The sequence below is a fragment of the Diabrotica virgifera genome, chromosome 2 (genome assembly GCF_917563875.1).
Source record: "Diabrotica virgifera virgifera chromosome 2, PGI_DIABVI_V3a".
NCBI lineage: Eukaryota > Metazoa > Arthropoda > Insecta > Coleoptera > Chrysomelidae > Diabrotica > Diabrotica virgifera.
Window position 1 is genome coordinate 118,700,033 of NC_065444.1, and position 24,311 is coordinate 118,724,343.

At 35.0% G+C, this 24,311-nt stretch overlaps 1 protein-coding gene across 5 annotated transcripts in view; it reads left to right on the forward strand.

Moving 5' to 3' along the window:
* LOC114330181 (CUGBP Elav-like family member 1) overlaps positions 1-24,311 on the forward strand; it is a 1,522,900-nt gene that overhangs the window by 1,328,493 nt on the left and 170,096 nt on the right. For all 5 annotated transcript variants that reach the window (XR_007696141.1, XR_007696140.1, XM_050642756.1 and 2 more), the window contains 2 exons: positions 416-595; positions 15,765-16,268. Coding sequence is in view for 3 of the 5 variants with exons in the window: in XM_050642756.1 (XP_050498713.1) it covers positions 416-595; positions 15,765-16,268 (684 nt within the window). In the remaining 2 variants the exon portion in view is untranslated. The remainder of the gene's footprint in view (positions 1-415; positions 596-15,764; positions 16,269-24,311) is intronic.

A 24,311-nucleotide genomic window follows, 5' to 3' on the forward strand; every position in this document is an offset into this window, starting at 1 on the left:
AACCTTTTTCTGCGAAGAATCATGTATAACCTCGAGGTTTTATCTCAATCAAACTCAAGATTTTCAATAGTTAATAAAATTATAAAATATACATCTTACAGTAAATCCCTTATTATGTTATAAATATCATCGCAATAGTGTAAAAGGTTCTAATCATTTCGCTACAAATTTTTAAAAATTCATGTTTTCGTTTTTTGCCTTTCCTGTAAAATCGCTAAAAATGAGTTACAACCTTGTTCGATGGGGATGTCGAATTATGAAGTAAAGATTAATGTGAGATTACAAATTAAGGACTTTAATTTTGTGACTGTCCATTAACATTGTCCATTAACATTTTCAATACTTAATGTTCTAATACTGAAATATTATAATTTTATTATATATTTTGAATAATTATTGTTTTTTTTTATTTCAGAAAGAAAATTATTCGTTGGAATGTTGAGTAAAAAGTTGTGCGAAAACGATGTACGTGCCCTTTTCAACGGATACGGGACAATCGAAGAGTGCACCGTGTTAAGAGATCCGGCGGGAAATTCTCGCGGTTGCGCGTTCGTCACCTTCGCCTCCAAACAATCTGCCTTAAGTGCTATCAAAGGTGAGTGAAAAAACTTATAAATCTTTCAACAAACGTATAACTCGCGCCTATCCGGACAAATTTGGTACCAAAATGTTCATAATATCTGAAAAACCTTTCTAAATAAAATTTTTATTGTAGTGGGGTAATATGGAACGTGCAAATAAATAATAAAAAAAGCAAAAAAACTTTTATTTTATAATGTTAGCGAAATTTTACTCATTTTTTATGTTACACCAAAAGTACCTACTCATCCATGAGTTTTTTTAATTATTGAAATACATATTTACAATCTGTCCTTAACTAAGAACAATAGGTAAATTATTTGACAAAATTTAAAATTTGACCTTTAGAGGCAGATCCAGTGATCTATCTTTACATAAGTTAAATTAAAACAAGTTTAGTTATTACAGATTATTCGAATCTTCTTGCTAGGTCCACTATTTTGAATCTCTTCAAGCGTCGTACATCATAGGTCCACACTGGTTTTCATATAGATTTATATGTATATCAGTAGTTCGGTTTCAAGAGGTCGTTGAGATATACATCTAATGATCCAGTATATTTCTCGGGATTTTATTCTTAGTTGTTGTCTTTTGCGAAAATATGCTTTTGCCAAGTTAATCTCCTATCAAGGTGGATTTCTAGATACTTGACAGTTTAGGTTTGTGCAGTTATATTTCATTTAAAAATGCAGATGGACATGATTGTTTTTTCATTGTAAAAGTTACATTTGTGGATTTCTCTCATTCGCCTTTATCTTTCATTTTTTTAAGCATCATTGTATATTATCAAGGTCTTTTTGAAGAGTTATGGACGCTGTGATTAGATTATGGTGAGAGGCTAGTACAGCGGTGTCATCAGCAAAAGTTACACACGTTGTTGTGTTATTTTCGGTAGGTCAGCAGTATAGAGCAAGTACAAGATCGGTCCCAGGATACTTCCTTGTGGCCTCTGGCTTTTATTGGCCTTAGGCGGCTTGCGTATTCGTTTTCCTGCTTGACTAGGAAATGTTGTTTGGAAATATAGCTTTTTAGGATTTGGTAGAAAGGATGGGGAAGGTTTTTATTTAGCTTAAATAGGTTACCAGCATGCCATACCTTATCGAAGGCCTGACCAATGTCCAGGAATGCAGCAGAACAATACCTTTCATTTGAGGTGATCTAAATCACCTCTGATTGTTCCATGTTGTGTTCTGAACCCGCGGTGTTTGTCTGATTTTGGTTGAATTTTTTTTATTTGTTTTTTGTTGATAGCTTTGGTCTTTATCGACCAAATACATGATAATTACTAAGAAAACAAACATAAAAACAAACATACTTTTGAGAAATATACCGATAGAAAGGGTTGATAAATACAAATACCTAGGGACCTGGATTTTAGAGAAAAATGATCAAACAACAGAAATAAGGACTAGGATAGAAATAGCAAGGAGTGCGTTTGTAAAAATGAAAATAATTCTCTGCAACAAAGACCTTAGATTAGAACTGAGAGTAAGATCTTTGAGATGCTACGTGTTCTCGATATTTCAAAATGGACCTGAAAGCTGGATATTGAAGCAAGAACACATAAAGAAACTACAGTCATTTGAAATCTGGTATTACAGAAAGATGCTTAGAATAGCATGGACATGGACACAGAAGAAAACGAAGACGGAAGTATTGCGAGAAATGGGCAAAGAATGCGCAATAATAAACACAATAAAAATTAGAATGTTACAATATCTGGGACATGTAATAAGGTCACAGCGATATGAAATGCTAAGACTGATATTACAGGAAAAGATAAGAGGCGGAAGGAGTATAGGAAGACGGGGAGTGTCATGGTTGAAGAATTTAAGGGACTGGTTTAAATGCAGATCTATAGAACTCTTCAAAGCAGCGGTTGATAAAGTAAAGATAGTGATGATGATATCCAACCTTTGATTAGGAGACGGTACTTAAAGAAGAAGAAGAAGAAGCTAGCTTTGGTTGCAAAATTATTTTCCTCTACTTGTTGCAATGTTTTCAGTAGACCGTTTGTGATAACTCTTTTTATACATGAAACGGCTCTGTACAATGAACAATTGAGGAAGACGAACGTATGATCCGTATTGATACAATGTGAAGAAGGAGCATCACGATATTCTTCTTACGGTGCCTATCCGTTTTAGATGTTGGCGATCGGCATGGCTATCCTAACTTCTCTCTCTTCAATCCTGACCCCCGGAGGGAGTGTAGTGGTCGACGTGATGTCGTGTATTGTCCGTCTCCAAAGATCTCTGTATCTGGTTATTTCTTTTAACTCATGCATAGGTCTTTTGCATATTCCCGTAACTTAATCGATCCATTTTGTTAGGGATCTTCCTCGTGATCTTCGGCCTTTCACCTTTCCTTGTATAATGAGTCTTTTCATGTTTTCTGTGTTTTGCTCTCATATCTTCATGTCCAAAGTGTTTTAATTGTAGGAGATGGACTTTACTGGAGAATCGTTGGCTAACTTTTAGCTCTCTTAAAATTGAATTATTTGTTCTATGGTCGGTCCAATGAATTCGTAGCATTGGTCTCCAACAGAACATTTCAGTGGCGTCTATCTTTCTTCTTTCCGAATTTCTCTGGGTCCAAGATTCACATCCGTAGGTCAGTATTGGGAATATTAAGCAGTTGATCAACCTCATCTTTAACGCTCTTGAAATTTGACAGTCCTTCCATATTGTGGTCATTTTTGCTGTGGCGACTTTTGCTAGATCACATCTACGTTTTATTTCTTCATGTAGCGACCCTGTGTTTGTGATTAATGATCCCAAATATAAGTATGAGCTCACAACCTCAAACTGATCAATTGTGGTTATGTGTGGATGATGATGTGTGGAGAATATCTTGGTTAAGAAATCTGAGGGAATGGTTCGGCTGCAGTTCCATCGACCTATTTAGGGCAGCCGCCAGTAAAATAAGAATAGCTCTGATGATTTCCAACCTCCGATAGGAGACGGACTTGAAGAAGAAGAAGTGGACGATTGTTATGTAGTCTATCCACTATCATGATCTTTGTCTTTGATATGTTTAATTGCAGACCAAATATTTGACTTTCGTTTTCAACCAGTCGTAAAAGATCAATCAGCTGTGCTTGAATATTTGCAAGAAGGTCTGTGTCATCTGCGAAACGTAGGTTGTTTATTTTTTGACCATTTATTGAGATGCCTTTTTTCCATCCTTCAAGTGCTCTTCTCATAATATGCTCTCCATATATATTGCATATTTGTGGAGATAGTATACATCCCTGTCTGACACCCCGTTCTGGGTGAAATTCGTTTGAAAGTGTGTCAAGCACTTTAACTGATCCAGTACTGTGTTCGTATAATTCAGCTATAAGTTATAAGCGAAATAAGGTGTTGGAGGAGTACGCCTACTTCTTTTAGTATTCGCCATAAGTGTCTCCACTTGACCCTGTCGAACGTCTTACGATAATCTATTACTGTGGAATATTGAATTCCCTAGATTTTTCGAATATCTGTCTTATATTCAACAGGTGTTCTCGAGTACCTTTACCTTTGTTAAATCCAGTTTGCTCTTGTGGAATTTCTCTTTGAATGAATGTTTTTAGTCTCTCATTGAGTATATTATGTAGCATTATTTTACTGGCATGTGATATAAGAGAAATAGTTCTATAATTGTCGCATTTATGGAAGCTGCCTTTTTTATGAATTGATGTTATTGTAGATTTTGTCCAGTCTCAGGCCATTGTTTAGAATGGCTTATTTGGTTACAGAGTAAATGAAATAATTTTTCGCCAGTTTCTTCTGTATTTTGAGCATTTCTGCTGTTATCATATCTGGACCTGGTGCTTTATTATATTTGAACTTAATGATCGCTAGTCTTACTTTATTTTCAAGTATATCAGGTTCTTCTTCTACCTCGTCAGAGATTTAATTAACAGGTTCTTGGCGTTGATCATCTTTATATAGGTCCCTGCAATACGATCTCCATGTCTCTGCTATATCTTCTCTGTTTGTTCTCAGAGTTCCAGTGTTGTCTTCAATGGCCCAAGTTCTGGTTTTGAAGTCTCTTGTTAAGTCGCGCATTTTTCTAAATAGATCTCTCGGCTGATTATTCTGATCATATCTCTCACTTTCTTTGCATATACTTTGATAGTACAGTTTTTTATCTGCCTGCTATTTGGAATAGTCCGAGAAGCCAAGGTATTCTTCTTCTTATTGGTCCTTTCTTTCCAAATATCTTGCCCTGAAGAATGAGTCATGTCTCATAATATGGCCAGGTTGAGGACTTTATTCTTTTATATCAAATTTCACTATGAATATATTTTTAGTCGTTGATATAAATTTCACTTAATTTTATGATATCTAAAGAAAGTTTTTATAAGAGATTTTACAAAAGAATAAAAAACTGATAATTAATTTTATAAAGGAGGAAATCGCTCGTAGTAATTGCTTCTTCAATAATTACAATTAATGTATAGACGCTGTAATATTCACAAAGATTCGGCTTTAATAATAAAGTCAGCTATAAGATGTAGCAGTAAAAGTGCACCCTCTAATGCATATTTAAATACGTAATAAAACTCGTCTTACAGGGTTGGTGCTCAGCGACTTAAAAAACTCGTAAAAAAGAAAGTTACATATTAGGCACACAAAATATTCTCGACGCAACTTTTTCTTTGCTGGTTTTAATGACGGGCATTGAGCGGTATTCTAAGTAAAATTTTAATGTAATATAAAAGAGCTCTAGTTTAACGACTTGGACCTTGCCGGTTTATGGAAGCTTTCCAAATTTGTTTATGTATATTTAATTTTTAAACGATTTGTTTTGTTTAGGTTGGGTTTTCTGTGGGAAATTTATTTAACTTTAAATTGTTTTAACACGTGAATACCTTCTCTTTGAAACTTTCCTATGCGTTGTGTGCTTGCCTAATTACATTTATGCAGTTTTGTCTGTTTGGGTCAATTTAACTTCTTTTCTTTTCTGGCTTAATGTTAATGGCACTGGCAAAGACAAAAGGCCAGTCATTTAACTTCCAACATATCTTAGAGCATAGTTTTTAGGCTCTATCGTATTTATATATTTGTCTTAAGTCTTAATATTAACTACCACAGCGCTTGTTTTCAACTGCGTGATGTTCAGTGGGATATATCGTAAATATTCTCATGGTTCCCTTATTTGAGTTCATTTTGTTTCTTTTTAAAACTAATGAATGATAAAATCTAAAATTATTTCTTTCAAATTAGAGAAGTGAGAGAAATAGAAGCGATGGAAAAACGCGATGGAATTGAAACTCTACAACAAAAGTACGATAGCCACAATGTACAATATAAAGTTAAAGAACCCACAGGTGGATTAAGACGGAGACAGAAAGGAAATATAACTGATTAGGCGAAGCGATACAGCACTGAATCTCCGAAAAAAAAAAGGACAAAACGGATCTTAATAATTCTTTTTACATTCGATTCGTGAATGCGCCAGGAAACTTTGTGACCCCGAGCCATAATATAATATTGAAAAACTGCATACAAAAAAGGCACTCTTAAAGTGAATCTCAAACAGACAATAAAAAAATTCAGAATTCGTCAATTGTCGGCGAAAATGAGTTTGATTTTGTTACTCTGGAGTTTTTGGGGTCGCTGAAAACGAATATGACGTCGTAAGTGATCTCCGGTAGCTGGTGCCAAGGGTACCTACTGTTTACCTCGTCATTAAAATTCATTAAAAAATTAGTCAAAATCATTACTCTGGGGATTTTTAGGGTCACTAACAACGAATATGACAACGCAAGTGATCTACGGAGTACCTGGTGCCCTATTGTTTACTTCGTCTTGTGTAGTTTTCAGCAAAAAATTTTTTAAAAAACTATTCAAAAATCATTAGTCGGGGGGCTTTTGGGGGGGTCGCTAACGACGAACATGACATCGGGAGTGATCTCAGAAATATCTGGTGCCCAGGGTACCTACTGTTTACCTCGTCTTTGGGAATTTTCGGCAAATTCATTAAAAAATTAGTCAAAAATCATTACTCAGGGAGTTTTTGGGGTCGCTGATGACGAATATGACATCTAAAGTGATCTCCGGAGTACCTGGTGCCCAGGGTACCTACTGTTTATGTCGCGTCTAATCATTTTTGACTTTTTTTTTAATGAATTTGCCGAAAATTTCGGAAGACGAGGTAAACAGTAGGTACCCTGGACATCAGGTACTCCGGAGATCACTTTCGATGTCATATTCGTCGTCAGAGACCCCAAGAACTCCCAGATAATGAATTTTGACTAATTTTTTAATAAATTTGCCAAGAACTCTAGAAAACGAGGTAAACAGTAGGTACTCTGTGTACCAGTTATTCCGTAGATTACTTCCGATATCATATTCGTCGTCAGCGACCCAAAACCCCCCGAGTGATGATTTTTGACTAATTTTTTAATGAATTTGCCGTAAACTCCAGAAGACGAGGTACCCTGGGCGCTAGATATTCCGGAGATCACTTCCGTGATATTCCATCATATTCGTGGGACCCCAAAAATCTCCTAAGTAATGATTTTTGACTAATTTCTTAATAAATTTTTTGCCGAAAACTCCACAAAACGGGGTAAACAGCAGGTACCCTGGGCAGCAGGTACTTCGTAGATCACTTTCGATGTCATATTCGTCGTTAGTGATCCTAAAACCACACGTGTAATGATTTTGACTAATTTTTTAATGAATTTTAATGACGAGGTAAACAGTAGGTACCCTGGGCACCAGGTACTCCGGAGATCACTTACGACGTCATATTCGTTTTCAGCGACCACAAAAACCTTAGGGTAACAAAATTGAACTCATTTCCGCCGATAATTGACGAGTTCTGAATTTTTTTTTATTGTCTATTTGAGATACACTTTAAGAATGCATTTTTTGTACGCAGTTTTTCAATGTTATATCATGGCTCGGGGTCACAAAGTTTCGTGGCGCATTCACGAATCGAATGCAAAAATAATTATTAAGATCCGTCTTGTCCTTTTTTTTGGAGGTGAGGGAGATTTTAGTGCTTTATTGCTTCGCCTAGATTCTGTGGAAGCATCCTCTTTGACAAACAGAATAAAATAAGAACGTGGAAAGTATTCCTAGAGAAATTATTTAAAGACCAAAGAGATAATACCTTTGGGCTGGAAGAAGGAGTAAATGTATTCTGCAATAACACAGCTTAAAGATGGCAAAGCAGTAGGACCCGATAATATACAAACAGAACTATCGAAACTAGTGGACAACGAATCAATAGCAATAATCACAAAGATACTCAATAACATATTATACAATCATATAGAAATACCAACAGAATGGCTAAAGTCTGAGTTTATTGCACTTAAATAAAACAGGAGCCAAAAGAAGCATACCTGCGAAGAATACCGTACGATAAGCCTCATGGCACACCAAGATGATGCAAATACTAACAGAAGTAGGACCGCATATGCCTTCGATGTAGCTGATGATGTCATGTTCTACTTCCAATCTTCGTTTTATCTCCTCATTTTTAATGCGATCTATTCTTGTCATTTTGTAGCTTCTTCTCATGAACTCCATTTCAGTTGCTGTAGTTTTGGACCTGTTTCGTTTGTTTACTACCCAATTCTCTGCTCCAAAGGTCATTATACTAGGTACCAAGGTGTTATAATATATTCTCTTCTTTGTATTTCTGGTAATCTGTCTATCCCATTGTGACCCGTTCATTTGTTTAATACACGTGCTTGTCTGTGCTAATGTACTAGTTATCTCTTGCTTCCATTCTTTGAGAGTGTGAATTCTAAATATTTGAATTTTTCAGTGCCGTTAATTTCCCTATTATCATCGTCCATTTCCAAGTTTCTCACTGGTTCTTGTTCTGTTGTTAAGTATTCGGTCTCTTCTAGGTTTATTTCCAGTCCATTTTTTAAAGAAACAGAAATTAACAACCAAGATCTGAAAATAATTCGAAACCCTTACTGGAATCAGACTGAAAACCTCAGAGTTGACGGTGAACACACCGAATATGTGAAAATCATGCGAGGAGTGAGGCAAGGCTGTATTTTGTCTCCTCTAATCTTCAATCTCTACTGTGAAATAATATTTATCTAAGCTTGGCATGCTATTAAAAAAGGTATTTGATTAAACGGGCACCGGCTAAATATCATCAGATATGCAGATGATTTTATATTATTAGCGGGAAACCTAGAAGACCTACAAGCCATTATGAACAAAATGACGTATCGTATTACACTCAAAAATATTGACAATATAAACGTAAAGAGACAGAGCTTATGATCATTAGTTAGAAAAAGATAATAGAAGGTCAACTCTCTGTCAACCAAACCCCTATAATATATAGAATGACGCAGTACAGTTATCTCGGTCCCATAATAAATGAATAATGGAACAACCAAGAGATTATAGGGCAGTCAATGGGAGCCAGAAGAGGATATTACCTCCGAATTCTATCCTACTGCATAGATTTTAATGAAATCTTGGGCCTAGGCTCTACTTATCTCCTAATTCAAAGTCTACCCTATGCCGATGTGTGCTTTTATCTTGAGGGTGGTTCCCACCCCTTCGTAAAGGTGGAAAATTTGCTGGTTAAAATTACCACGTAATTCGCTAGAGAACCTAATTCTAAGCAAAAACTGTTCTATAATTTTTTTTGGAAAACTCAATACTTTTTGAGATATTCGTGGTTGAAAATTTTCCATTTTCATTGAAACAATACTACCTTTTCGAAGGGTTTTTTGCGAATACCTTAAAAACTATGCATCTAACTAAAAAACTAAATTTATCATTTTTGTAGGTTATAAAAAAACAAAGAGACACGCCTTCAAAAATCTTCTAGTTATAACACAAAACGAGATATTATGGTAGGTGAAAATAGTTTGTTTTTTGGTACATTCTCAAATTGGTGTATTCAACTTGAAATAACAGACAAACGGTCGATTTTAGGTGTACAATGCTACTAATACCTTTTATAGCGCTTGAAAATACCTTTAAAATGAGATATATTAAAGGACCATTACATTAAAACTAAGCGAGATATGCTGCAAACAAAATTGATAACTAATGAATTTTAAGAAAAAATGAGAAGTAATTTTAACCCCCATCCACTAAAATGTAAATGCATGGTTTTCCTTCTACAATACCTTTTATTATAGTGTTATTTCTATGTTCAAAAAGTTGGACGGGTTAAAAATGAGTGGTTTTTGAAAAAAGGATTAAATTTTAGAGCGCATTTTTAAATTTTCTTAAAAATATTTTTCTCCATGTATCTTGCAAATGATAAGAGATACAGTAATGAAAAATAAAAAGGAAATTTTTATCTGCAAAAGCCCTACATTTCTGTGTGGTATCTTTTTTTCGTATCTTTTATCTTTTTCGAGTTACATGGAGGAAAATGAAGATTTTTAAGAAAATTTAAAAATGCGCTCTTTAATTTGATTCAAAAACCTTATTTTTTTCAAAAACCATTAAGTTTAGTCCAGGCCAACTTTTTGAACATAGAAATAACACTATAGTAAAAAGTATTGTAGAAGGAAAACGATGTCTTTAAATTTTGATGGATGAGGGGTTAAATATACTTCTCATTTCTTCTTAAAATATATTAGTCATTAACTTTTTTGCAGAATATCTCGCTTAATTTGCACGTAATCGACAATCAGTATTGGTCATTTTAAAGGTCTTTTCAAGCACTACAAAAGTTATTAGTATCATTATACACCTAAAATTGACAGTTTCTCTGTTATTTCAAGTTGAATACACCGATTTGAGCATGCAGTAATAAAAAACAAACTCTTCTTACCTATCACATCCCTCTTTGTATTTTAACTAGAAGATTCATGAAGGAACGGATCTCTTTGTTTTTTATAACCTACAGAAATGTTTTATATAGTTTTTTTGTTAGATGCACAGTTTTTAAGGTATTCGCAAAAATCCGTCCGAAAAGGTGTCATTTTTCAATGAAAATGGTTAATTTTCAACCACGAATAACTCAAAAAGTATTGAGTTTTAAAAAAAATCATAGAGCAGTTTTTGCTTAAAATTAGGTTCTCTAGCCTTTTCCGTGGCTATTTTAACCAAAATATTTTTCGCCCCCGAGAAGGGGTTGGAACCACCCCCAAGATAAAAGCTCACATCGGCATAGGGTAGACTTTGTTTCTTGAGCTATTTCCTACTTACTGTGAACATATCAAGCAATTCGATGTAGTAGGATGGAAGTCGGAGCCAAATACCCTCACTGACTGCCCTATTAGTGCGCGCATCGGAAAAGCTAGATCTACCTTTAACACCGGATGGGAGACGGTTGAAAGAAAGAATGCTGCGATGCTACGACTTCTCTGTTCTTTTCTATGATGTTGAATCATGAACCTTGAACAACGATATGTGTAATAATTTGGAAGCATTGGAGATGTGGCTATATCGAAGAATACTTAAAATCCTATGGACTAACCGAGTCACAAATGAGGAGGTCCTTAGAAAAATGAAGAAGTACAGATCACCATCATATCTCGAAAGATACAATTGATAATTTAGACATATTATGCGAAATGAATCCAGAGATATATTCCTACAATCTATCCTGCAAAAAAAATATTTGGAAAGCGAGGTCCAGGAAGAAGAAATACATCCTGACTAAAGAACCTCAGAACCTGGTTCAACACAACATCTCTTAAAGTTTTTCCGCGCTGCTGCAGATATGATAAAGATTGCGATGGTGATCGCCAACATTCGTCACGGAGAGGCGCATTAAGAAGAAGGACGATTTCTTTCGATTATATACAATTTCACTTGTCTTTCGCCTTCTTTTCCAAGCCCAGTTATTTTTAATCTCGATAAGTAGATATATTTCTACATTTGTAGAGTAGTAATCCTAGTTAACTTAAGGAACGTTATTCTAAGAAATTATTGTTCTAATAATTTAAAACACACTAGCATGCAAACTTATTGCAAAATTTTTAATGCACGACATTTATGCACGACCGGACCGGGCGGTAAAGTCCATATTATGTATACATTTGGCGGGCGTAAAGTGCCACTTTAGCGCCCGTGGGCTTCTTTATCGCCCGCCGGACGGTAATGTTAGATGAGGGGTGTGGTTAGTGAAACACAAAGTTTTTATTTATTGTATTTTATTTTAATAAAGGAACTATAACTTTAGCAATCAAACATAAGTTTCCTACATCTATAATTTTATATTTATAACACAATTTGAACAATTATTTATAGTAATGTTAGGATTTGCTACTTTGCTCTGTTGTAAGTTGCTATGAACTTCCAATAACTCCGTATGATTTGTGGAAGGTGCATGCCCAAAAGAATCAGCATATAAATTTGGACTGCAATCTGAGCAAATTGTAGATGGCATATCAGCATTGACACTTTTTTGGGCATTTTCATTTAATCTGACACGGAATCTTCAATAGATCCTTCCTCTACTGATGTAGAATTCCAACCAGCATGTCATTTTATGTTAAGGATATCCTCACCTGCGTTAACCAGCAAAGTTGCTGAGGATTGTCTAAAGCAATGGCCCGTGTAATCTTTTGGAGTAGGTAATTTTAAATAAAGTCGCTATTTTACAAGGAATTTGACCAAACGACAACGTATTCTTTCCAACGACCTGACTGGAACATCTTCCATTATTGTAATATACAAAAAAACGTCGGTGGTTGATATTTGTAGTACGTAGTGCAGCATATTTTCTATATAAGTCGAGATAACTTGGTGATATCTGATCTTTGCCAATTACACTAAAAATACGATCAATTTTGGATTTAGATGCTCGAATGGTTACCAGCAAAGTTGTTTTTAATCTTGAATATCGTCTATTGAAATATTGGCTAATTCCTCGCGACGGCATGCCCCACAAATACCAAAAATTAGTGCAACCTACAATAAATACTCAATTAAAATAAGAGTCTGAAATATAAAAAAATAGCAAGTAACTTACTTTTATTATGAGATATAAATTATCTGGAGTATTTACCAAAAACGATTATATTTCTTCTCTGGTTAGAATTTTAGATTTCTTCGGTTTATAACAATATGATCTCCGTTTTAGGAATGTTATCATTATCAATCTTGAATATTTAGATGTTTACATTATTGTGGAAATTTACAGTTACTTTTAACATCGAATAATATGACCATAGAGACGACGGCTTACGGCATTTAGACTTCTCCAGAAAATATGCAAGAAATACATTTGCTGTATAATTACGCTCTTTAACATTCTGCAATTTGCACCAACTAACAAATTCATCGTAGACCTTATCGTATATTTTCCTAGATTTAGCGGGTAGTAAACTTAATTTTGCATCTTCTGCTGCTTTAAAAATTTCCGGTGGTGTTCCAGAAAATGTTTCATCGTCACTTCTATTATAAAAGGACTTCTTAAAAAATTTGTTATGAAACTTTCAATACGATAAATAATGGTGACTTACTATTCTTGACTTATTAGACGAAGCAACGAAGCATTAAACCTAGGAATTTTGTGCAGTAAGATGAATCGTCATGCAACTTTTTGCATTCGATTAGAGAGAGTATCAGGCAACTTTGTGAACTAAATTCATCTAGGGCAAAAATTTTTGTGCATAAGAAAATGCATTTTAAAAGTGCATCTCGAAGAGGTGAAAATGGAAAATTTAGAACTCGGACAATATTGATGGAAATGAGTTGAATTTTTATAATCGGGTGTTTTGGGGATCGCTGAGCACGAATTTCATATCGGCGATGGTCTCCAAGGTACCTGGTGCCCACGGTGGAACTCGCCGTCTAGAGTTTTACGTTATAATCATTAAAAATCAGTCAATATCCATTACTCGGGGGGTTTTTGGGGTCGCCGGCCACGAATTTAGTGGTGGCGATGGTCTCCAAGATACCTGGTGCCGAGGGTGGAACTCGTCGCCTGGAGTTTTATGTTATAATCATTCAAAATCAGTCAATAACCATTACTCTGGAGTAGTAATCAAACCAGGAGCAGTAAAATAAAAAGACAGATTCACACCCAAGAAAGTCAATAAAAAAATCACGAAATATACATCTTCTTTTTTGGTTGATCATATCGGCCTTCGACAGTAATCCATCAACATTATATTATACTAATACGTCGCTAAAGAGTTCTAAAAACCAGTGTTTTTTTATATGCAAGCAGACTAGAAATCTAAAAATTAAAATAATACCGCAGAAAACACAAAAAATCGCTGACATAACTTAATTACCCTTGAAATGCAATTATGTCAAAATTTCATAAATGTCATTAGTGTCAAAATTTAACGACAACTGCTTTAAAAGCGACAAAATTTTAAAATAATTTTGAAATAGGTAATTTTTTAGGATATAATATAAAAGTGTTTTAAGAAAAATTATTAATGAAAAATATAATTAGCGATCCTCAAAACACCGAATTAATGTATATTGACTGATATTGAATGAATATAACATAAAACTGCACGCGACGAGTTCCACCCTAGGCACCAGGTACTTTGTACCTGGTGCCTAGGGTGGAACTCTAGGTTCTAACCCCCCGAGTAATGGTTATTGACTGGTTTTGAATGGTTACAACACAATGCTCCAGGCGACGAGTTTCACCCTGGGCACCAGGTAACTTAGAGACCATCGCCGACATGAAATTCGTACTAAGCGACCCCCAAAACCCCAGATTAATGTTTTTTCACTGATTTTGAATAATTATGACATAAAACTCCAGGCGACGAGTTGCACTCTGGGAACCAGGTAACTTGGAGACCACCGCCAACATTAAATTCTGTTTAGCGATTCCAAAAACCCCCCGAGTAAAGGTTATTGACTGATTTTGAATGGTTATAACATAAAACGCTAGGCAACGAGTTCCAACCATTGGCACCAGGTACCTTGGGCACCATCGCCGACATGAAATTCGTACTCAGGGACCCTCAAAACCACCAGGGTAATAGTTTTTGACCAATTTTGAATAATTATAACTAAAAACTCCTGGCGACGAGTTCCACTTTAGGCACCAGGTATCTTGGAGACCATCGCCGACATTAAATTCGTGGTCAGCGACCCCAAAAACCGCTGTGTAATGGATATTGACTGATTTTTATTATTATTAGATAAAACTCCAGGCGACGAGTTCCATACTGGGCACCAGGTACCTTGGAGACCATCGCCGACATGAAATTCGTACTCAGCGACCCCCAAAACCCGCAGGGTAATAGTTGTTGGCTGATTTTGGATAATTATATCTAAAAACTCTAGGCGACGAGTTCCACCCTGGGCACCAGTTATCTTGGATGCCATCGCCAACAATAAATTAGTGGCCGGCGACCCCACACCCCCCCTCCCCCCCTCCCCCGACTAATGGATATTGACTGATTTTTAATGATTAAAACATAATACTCTAGGCAACGAGCTCCACCGTGGGCACCAGGTACCTTGGAGACCATCGCCGATATGAAATTCGTGCTCAGCGATCCCCAAAACCCCCGAGTATAAAAATTCAACTCATTTCCGTCAATATTTCCCAAGTTCTAAATTTTTCATTTTCACCTCTTCGAGATGCACTTTTAAAATGCATTTTCTTATGCACAAAATTTTTTGCCCTAGATGAGTTTAGTTCACAAAGTTGCCTGACACTCTCTCTAATCGAATGCAAAAAGTTCCATGACGATTTATCTTACTGCACAAAATTCCTAGGTTTTGGGCTTTTTAGTGCTTCGTTGCTTCGTCTATATTTAATTTGTTGCTAGGGTAACGCGAACATAGCTATAGAGATTGCTGTTCGATCATATTATTATTTCTTACACACATTTCTTTCAATATGACATTTTTATTAACTAACCAATACAAATGATTCGGTGAATTGATATACAGGATGAGTTTTAATAAATTGAGCTATAAAGTTCATGCAACTTTTGAAACGGTATTTATAATAAATTCCTCGCAAAAGGTGGAAAGAAAAAAAAAACATTAAAAAATAATCACTAAGACGATCGTGCAAGGATTTTTGTATTTTTATTAATAAATAATCATTGAAGCAGTAGTGTATAAAAATGTGTATGTATTTCGGGCGTAAACAGCGTTTATGGACCTTACGTGTTAATAGCCCTCGCCTATCGGCTCGGGCTCTTACTTACACGTCACGGTCCATAAACTCCTATTTTAGGCCCAAAATACGTAAATAACTCTTTCTTTACTATTGCCAGAGGCTTAATTAATATAATGTTTTATTTATAGGCCTTCATCAATCACAAACGATGGAAGGCTGTTCAGCGCCTTTAGTAGTCAAATTCGCCGATACGCAAAAAGAAAAAGAACTGAAACGGCAACAACAGATGCAAGCCAATGTCTGGAATGCCTTAGCAGCACCAACGTTAGCTTCACCACCTCAGCAATTCTCCCCCGTTCTACCCACCGAAGCAACGTCGCTACAGCTTCTTCAAGCGATGGGAGGAGCCGGCTTGTTGCAACAGCAATTCCTTAGTGGGACTGAAAACCTTTTAGCACCCATCGGGGTACAAAATCTGGTGACCTTGGCGGCCATGTCGCAACCGGCTACCGCGGCTACAGCGCCCTTCATGGCTAATTTGTTGGGAAAGGGTGCGGGGGTTGAAAGGACGCTTAACGCGAGTTTGCATCCAACGGCGCTTACGACGTCGGATTTGTCGTCTTACGGATCGTTAATTAGTAATGCTACAATAAATGCTGCGGCGATGGCTGCAGCGGGAAAACAGATTGAGGGTAAGTAATCCTAATATTTTACCACATAAGTGTAATCATTAGTAATATAAATATTTGTTATCGCTCAAATTCTTTGTCTCGGTTTTACGTACACTTTTACAGTTGCCAACAAATTACTGCAGAAACCTTTTCTTAAGCTTATTACAAAGTCATTTGTATTTGAGTGGTGTTGTTAAGTTTCCAGCAAGCACAGGTAGAAAATGGTAATCTATTGTACGTTTAATCATTACACCTGCTATTCAATAAATTTATCTATCGAAACCACTCAAATACAAGTTACTTTGTAATAAGCTTAAGATAAGAGATTCTGAAATAATGTATTGACAAATAATATACCTCTAATTTTAAACCAGGCACATTTGGATATTCTTAAAAATACCACAAAACTGACGAGTGAGGTATATACAGGGTGTCCAGAAACTCTACCGACAAACGAAGACAGGATATTCCTCAGATAATTTTAAGATGTTTGAACCCAATTCACCTAGTCCGAAAATGCTTCCTAAGGGAGCTAGAGCTCTTTTAAGATGACGTCTTGTAATTAGTTTTTCTTAAATAACTCCAGAACGCTTCTATTGAGAAAAACTAAAATTGGTGCACATATTTATCTTTCAGAGATAAATCGACTCCATGCATTGCGAATTTCTAGTACCTGTCATAGGCGTCCGTTTTGGGTAGGGCAACAGTTATTTTATTGCATACCTTTTTTATCTTTCATTTTTAAGCATTTTTTACTCTGGATTATTAAATTGTGAGGTATTCTACAACTAAAAGGTACTCCTGTTTTAGGTCGACAGGATATATATTTTCTAGAAAAATCGATTTGAAAATTATTCTTTTTTTTAATTTCCAAAAAGAAATTAAAAAAAAATTATTTAGAAATCCGAAAACTGGTATGTTTATTTATATTTCAGAGATAAATCGATTTTATTGATAGCGAATTTCTAGTACGGGTCATACTTGCAATCTTGGAACGCGTTTTGGCTACCTGTTGATCGCTACTGTATCACCTTAAGAAAAACTAATTACAAGACGCCATCTTCAAAGAGCTCTAGTTCCCTTAGGAAGCATTTTCGGACTAGGTGAATAGGGTTAAAACATCTTAAAATTATCTGAGGAATCTCCTGTCTTCGTTTGTCGGTAGAGTTTCTGGACACTCTGTATATACAGTATGGTGCAAATGAAAGGAATAAATTCGTTATTTCGTAAACGGGCGACTTTAAGTAAAAATCCCGAAATAGGTCGATTTTTATTTTTAAAGTATGATATTTTGCCATATATGTCATACTAATGGCGTCATTTATATGGGCGTGATGACGTAATAGATCATTTTTTAAAATAGGAATAGGGATCGTGTACTAATTCATTTGAAAGGTTATTCAATTCTCTATTCAGTAATATAAACCTTTACATAATTATTTATACAGGGTGTCCAAAAAATGTTTAATTAAATTATTTAACAAGAAAAAAGAAGAATGTATATAATTTATTTAATTCAAAATACATTTTACTGTTACCCGAAAACAGAACAAAATGTTTATTTCACAAATAAACATTGCTTTTTGATTAAATTAAATGTTCAAGCCAGCTCCCACAAGCCACCTGCCTGGCTCAGAAGTGTGACCATTAAATTTAAGCGAAAAGCAATGTTTATTTGTGAAATAAACATGTTTTTCTGATTTCTGACAGCAGTAAAATGTATTTTGAATTAAATAAATTACATACATTCTTCTTTTTTTCTTGCCAAATAATTTAATTTAATAAATTTTTTTTGACACCTTGTATCAATAATTATGCAAATGTTTATATCACTAAATATGAATTTAATAACCTTTCAAAAGAGCTAGCATACAACCCCTATTCTCTTTAAGAAAATTATCGATTACGTCATCACGCCCAGATGGATGACGTCACTATAATACCATATATGCCAAAATATTATAATTTAAAAATAAAAATCGACGTGCTTCGGGATTTTTTCTTAAAATCGGCCGTTTACGAAATAACGAATTTATTCCTTTAATTTGCACCATACTGTATTATATGGTACATGGTATCATGAATCGAATCAATTTTTAATTCGTTAAGTCTGAATTACTATAGTCCTGGCGAGATCTGGTTTGAACTGGACAATTTCCACAGGATTCTATTTTTTGCTAGAATCAAAGAATGTAACTTGTATCAATAATAACGATAGGTGCCAGTAGGAAACCTTGGTGCTTAATTTTTTATTTACCATAATCTGAAAATAAATCGAAAGTTTTTGCTTTTTGCGCTCATATTTTCCATATAACTCGAGAGATGTTGCTCAGAAAAAATATTGCAGGTGAAAGTTTCGTTTTTGTAGTTTACTACAAATATACAATTGATTGTTTGCCTTTTGAAAAATAACAATAATTGGGAAAATGCAAAAAAGTGGAGTTTCTTCTTTAAAAATTTTTCGACCCCTTAACATAACATAAATTTTTCATTTTTCTGCCTAAAAAAATTCTATAATACGACTAAAACGTGTGCCAAATTTCGTTATGATCAATTTAATAGCTTTTGCACAATCATTTTGGAATCCCATGTACGCAAAAAATGCAAATTACAAAATTATGCTGGGCCTACAATATGCACTCTAAATAGTCTAAAATTTGTATACATATTTTATAAATATATGTATATGAAATTGGTAATTTTTATAGGAGAGTCTAGGAACGTTTTTAAGTTGTGGTGGTGGGGTAGCCACGCCGGCGCCGCGCGCTGAGCCGATTTACTTTTTGCTTGGCGATCGAAGGGGTTACCCTCCCCACCATAATTTTTTTCTAAACTCTCCGAGTCAGCCGATTTCAATTTTTCAAAGTGCGTTTGAAATATTGAACCGTTCTTTATATCTAAAAAAAATCTACTATTTGGTCCAGCATAATTTTGAAAATATGCAATTTTTTTCAAATCCTGGATTGCAGAATTTTTATTCAAGAACTATTAAATAATTTTAAAAAAATCTGGCACACTGGTAAGTCGTATTTTAGAGTTGTTTTAGGCTGAATATGAAGGTTGTAAATTTTGACTAAGGGGAAAAATATTTAAAGAAGAAACTACGTTTTTTGTACTTTTTTCCTAATTAGTGCTATTTTTCAAACAATAAACATTACATTTTCAATTTCTAGCTAGTCAAATATTTTGTAAAATTGAAAAACGAAACTTTTACCTTGTATAATTTTTTTTGGGGGGGGGGGGGAGGCAAAGTCCCTCGATATATAGCAAAAATATGGGTGCAAAAAGCAAAAATTTTCGATTTTTTCAGATTTTGTTAAATAAAAAATTAAGCACAAAGTTTTCGACTAGCGCATATTGCGATATTTTTTGTTTTTTTTTTTGTTTTTTTTAACATCCCATTTATTTACAATCTGTAATGATGATTACAATAAGTAAATTATTTAAAAATTGCGGGAGACTGTCCAGTGACATTCAAATAAAATATTTTTGAAACTTTAAAATCTTGCTGGTAGGTCGCTTGGAGTGTAACGCTTTAGCCTTCTGTTTGCCTGGGGTCTCATTAGGTTCTTCGCTAGCCTGTTGGGGTGGTTTTGCAGTCGTATGTTGTATTTTTGGGCGTAACTGGCAATTTTTTTTTTGACAGTCTTCATTTGAAGATCACGATTGATGAATTCATTGGGCATGTACCACGGTGCATTTGTGATAATGCGGAAGGTCTTCGATTGGAATCTCTCCAGGATGTCTATATTGGATCTCGAAGCAGATCCCAAAGTCGGATACCATAGCTCCATATTGGCTTAATCACTGCCTTGTATACTAAAATTTTATTGTACAAACTCAGTTGTGACCTTTTTCCTATCAGTCAGTCCATTTTATTGAGTTTCAGACCCAACTGTTTCTTTTCGTGAATATGTGTTTCTTCCACGTTAATCTACGGTCCAAGTGCATACCTAGGTATTTTACATCATCCCTTTGTTGTAGTACTTGATTATTTAATGAGACGGTTGGGCACGTATCTTTTCGATTAGTGAACGTTATATGTACTGACTTGCTTTCGTTTACTTTAATTCGCCATGTTTGTAGCCAGATCTTTATTCTATCGAGATTTGTCTGGAGCAGTTGCGAGGCGATGTACGGGTTTGAGTGAGCTGCAATTATTGCTGTGTCATCTGCATATTATGGGGCTGTGATGATATTTTGGTTTGTAGGAAGATCTGCTGTGTAGAGTAAGTAGAGAACTGGTCCAAGGACACTATCCTGATGTACTCCAGCTTTGATTGGATATAAGTTAGTGCACTGATCTTTTACTTTTACAGGGAAATGGCGGTCGGAGAGATAGGACTTGAGGATTAGAAAATAGTTGAGAGGAAGGATTTTTCTCATTTTGTATAGCAGGCCAGTGTGCCAGACTTTTTCCAAAGCCTGCGAGACATCCAAAAAGGCTGCAGAACAGTATTGCTTATCTTCTAAGGCTTTGTTTATGGAGTTGCAGACCCGGTGAATTTGCTCGGTGGTAGCATGTTGTTGTCTAAATCCAAACTGATGGTTGGGTATTAGCTGCTTTTCCACGAGGATTGGCTGTAATCTGTCTAGTAAAAGTTTTTCAAAAACCTTTGACATCACTGAAAGTCGACTAATAGGTCTTACAGGACTTAACTTCTTCTACAGGCTTGCCTGGTTTGAGCATTAAGATGATTTGTGCCACTTTCTACAAAAGGGGATAGTAACCAGTTCTTAAGATTGCGTTAAAAATCTGTGTCAAATATTGCACTCCTTTCTTGGGAAGTCCTTTTAGAATTCTTGCAGTGGTTAAGTCGAACCCTGGGGACTTTTTCGGATTCACGTCTGTTTGGATTTTGTGGAAAATGTGATAATTGATGCAAGGTGCATCCTGAAGTGATTCCAGCAAAAAATAAACTCTCATGAAAAATGTCCATTATCGTTTGCTTTTTGACAGATCCCACCTGGGCTACGAGGCCTCTACACTAGGACTACTAAATTATTATAATTTAGTACCTGCTACCGCGTCCTGCTCGTACATTATGTACATTCTTTTCCTGCTTTATTATTAGTTATTGGCTGTGATGTCCAATAAAAATTAATTTAAGCAAAAAAGGGGTTTATCTTTAAAATTTAATATTAGGATATATGAAAACGGATAATAGTATGTTTAAGCTTTTTTACTTTTAACAGAGCACTTTACTTTTTGCGTATGTTAAATTTATCCCATTTATCCATTCATTCTATTAAACTAAAAGTAATGCAAACATTAACCGTAAAACCTAAAGCTAATTTGGATTATTAAATGAAAAGCTCTCTACTGATTCAGCAGAAAGTAGTAGTTAAACGATAAAAGTATTTTATTCCATTTAAAGCAGACTACGATCATTTGAATACGCGCTTCTAACTATTTACAGCGAATATTGTTAAATGCTATTACAAGTTCATCCTATTGGCTGCGCCACTTTTTTATGAGCAATAAAGGACATTTTCCTGTTACAAATGTGAAATCGTAAATTAAGGGAATTAAGTTTAAATGTAGTGCTAATATTACATTCGGAGATAATCTATAATTTTAGTCAATGTAATTTAAACGGAAATTACGGAAGATTAACCATGAACTTTATAGGTGTAATAAATATAAGTGCAGTTGTTCGGATTATGCTGAGTGACTAATAGATGAAAAAGGTATAAATCTAAATTATTCTATGCTGTAATGGCTTTCTAGGTGGTTCATATTTTTAAAATGTCTTTCTGAGACTTAAGCATGAATATTGAATCTGAACTAATCTGAAGGTAGCGCATTTATAATGGCAAAATTTTAGTTTATTCTCAAAAAAGAAACATAAAATATTTACTGTGCTTACACTTTTATTTAAAAACACTACACTAATATTTAAAGTACTTACATTTAATTAATAAAGGCTGTCAATCTCTTGTCCTACAATTTTACAGCCGCGTTTCGTTAGTCCGACAACTTAAATATGTTAATGACGAGGGACGCGGAAACGTGTCCAACTTGCACTCTAAAATTTTTCAGAAAGTGGTAAACTTGCTCAAACGAATCAGTTTAAGACCATTTTTAAGACTATTGTAATCATCTTCCAAAAAGGACGATGTACTGTTAGGTCTGGATCCCGCGTTTGAAAAAAAAGTTGATTAATAGCAAGCTGAAAATTTGTTAATAGATTAAGGGTGTCTAGTCTGACAAACTTTGATATATGGGAACACTGGAACAGGTGAAGTTTTAATTGTGGAACAGGTTAAAAATTTGGAACGGTCAGACCACGAAAACGGCACGTGTATTTTGTCCGACAGAACAGACTTAAACTCTCCGAACAGAGATTAAACTCTCATGCAAAAATCAGACTGCTATTTATCACCAAATGGGCGTTTTAATGAGTGGAACATGTAGAATATGTCAAATGACAGGAATTATGATAGGTGATAAATAGCAGTCTGATTTTTGCATGAGAGTTTAACCTCTGTTCGGAGAGTTTAAGTCTGTTCTGTCGGACAAACTAAATGTGCGGTTTTCTTGGTCTGACCGTTCCAAATTTTTAACCTGTTCCACAATTAAAACTTTTAAAACAATTAAAACACAATATATCAAAGTTTATCCGACTAGACACCCTTAAGCTATTAACAAATTCTCAGCTTGCTATTAATCAACTTTTTTTCATACGCGGGATCCAGACCTATGTGGACTATTATATTATGGAATTATCTGATTATATTTAGAGCGAATTTAAAAAAAAAACACTAAATACAAAGTCAAAAAATATTAATTTTTAAAGCAATTCAATCAGCAATAGATAAAAATCAAATAAAAAAAATAAAGCTTTGAAATAACAAGTTACTATAAATAAACACACCAATCGTTTAATGTTACGAGGAAGACTCGCGAATCATGACTTACAATGTATGAAGTTTGTAAATCATGATTTGGGATTTACAATGTATGTACATTGTAAATTATGATTTGGGAATGCTCCTCATTCAACGTTTCTTAATTTGTTTATTTCTAGTGCATTTTTATTGTAATTATAGTACAGTTGTTTTAAAGTCAATAGCATACAAAATTGCAATGTGAAACGAATAAAGTTTAAATAGTTTTTATTTATAGCCCTTACGTGTGTGGACACTCTCCTATCCTAATCAAATTGTCAACATTTTGTTGTATGATGTTCCATTTTTCACAGGGCAGCTTGTACTAGCCGTTCAGGGTTTTGTGGATTATCCCGGCAAGCTCTAATTTTTTATGTTATGCATATCCCGCAAATCCTATATAGGGATAACGTAAGATGACCAATCAGGCCACTCCAGAACGGTGATATCTTTTGGATCAAGGAAATCTGTAGTTCCTCTGCTGGTATCTGAAACTGGATTATCATGTATGAAAATTAAATTTTCTCCCATTGTACCTCTCTAGTATCTAACTACAGGTTCTAGAACCAAATCAACATACCTAGTAGCGGTTAAAGTTGGTTGGGTGAGAATTAAAGGAGTTTTTTACCGATAATAATGCTTTCCCAGAACATAACATTTCCTCATTTATATAAATGAGAACAGATCTGGTAGTTTCCGTCCTTGCTTGTCTTCCTAGCCCTCCAAGTATACGATTTCGTCTGTCATCTGATTTTACACAAATCCTGCTTTCGTCTGAATATAGCACATTTTACCAATTCCCAATGTTTCAGTTTTGATGTCGAATACACCAATTTAGGCGATCAATCATGTGCTGCCTATAGATAACTCGGGAACTCGTAACTTCTTCCTGTTGTATACTCATTGGGTACGAACTCTTTTTATTATCGTTTCATTTGCAACACTTGCACCTGTAGCTTCCAGAAGCTGCTTTAGATCTGCAAATGAGAAATTGTTGGGTCTCTTTTAGCTGCTTGGACAATGAAATGATCGTGGCGAGCCGTTGTTACTTTTTGGCGACTTCGCCTTGCTCTATTTTTAAGTTTTCTTAATTCATGACACCTAGCATAGGTTTTTGACATAACGCCCTGTATTAGGCCTACCTCTGTAGCTATGTCCTTCTGAGACATTCAT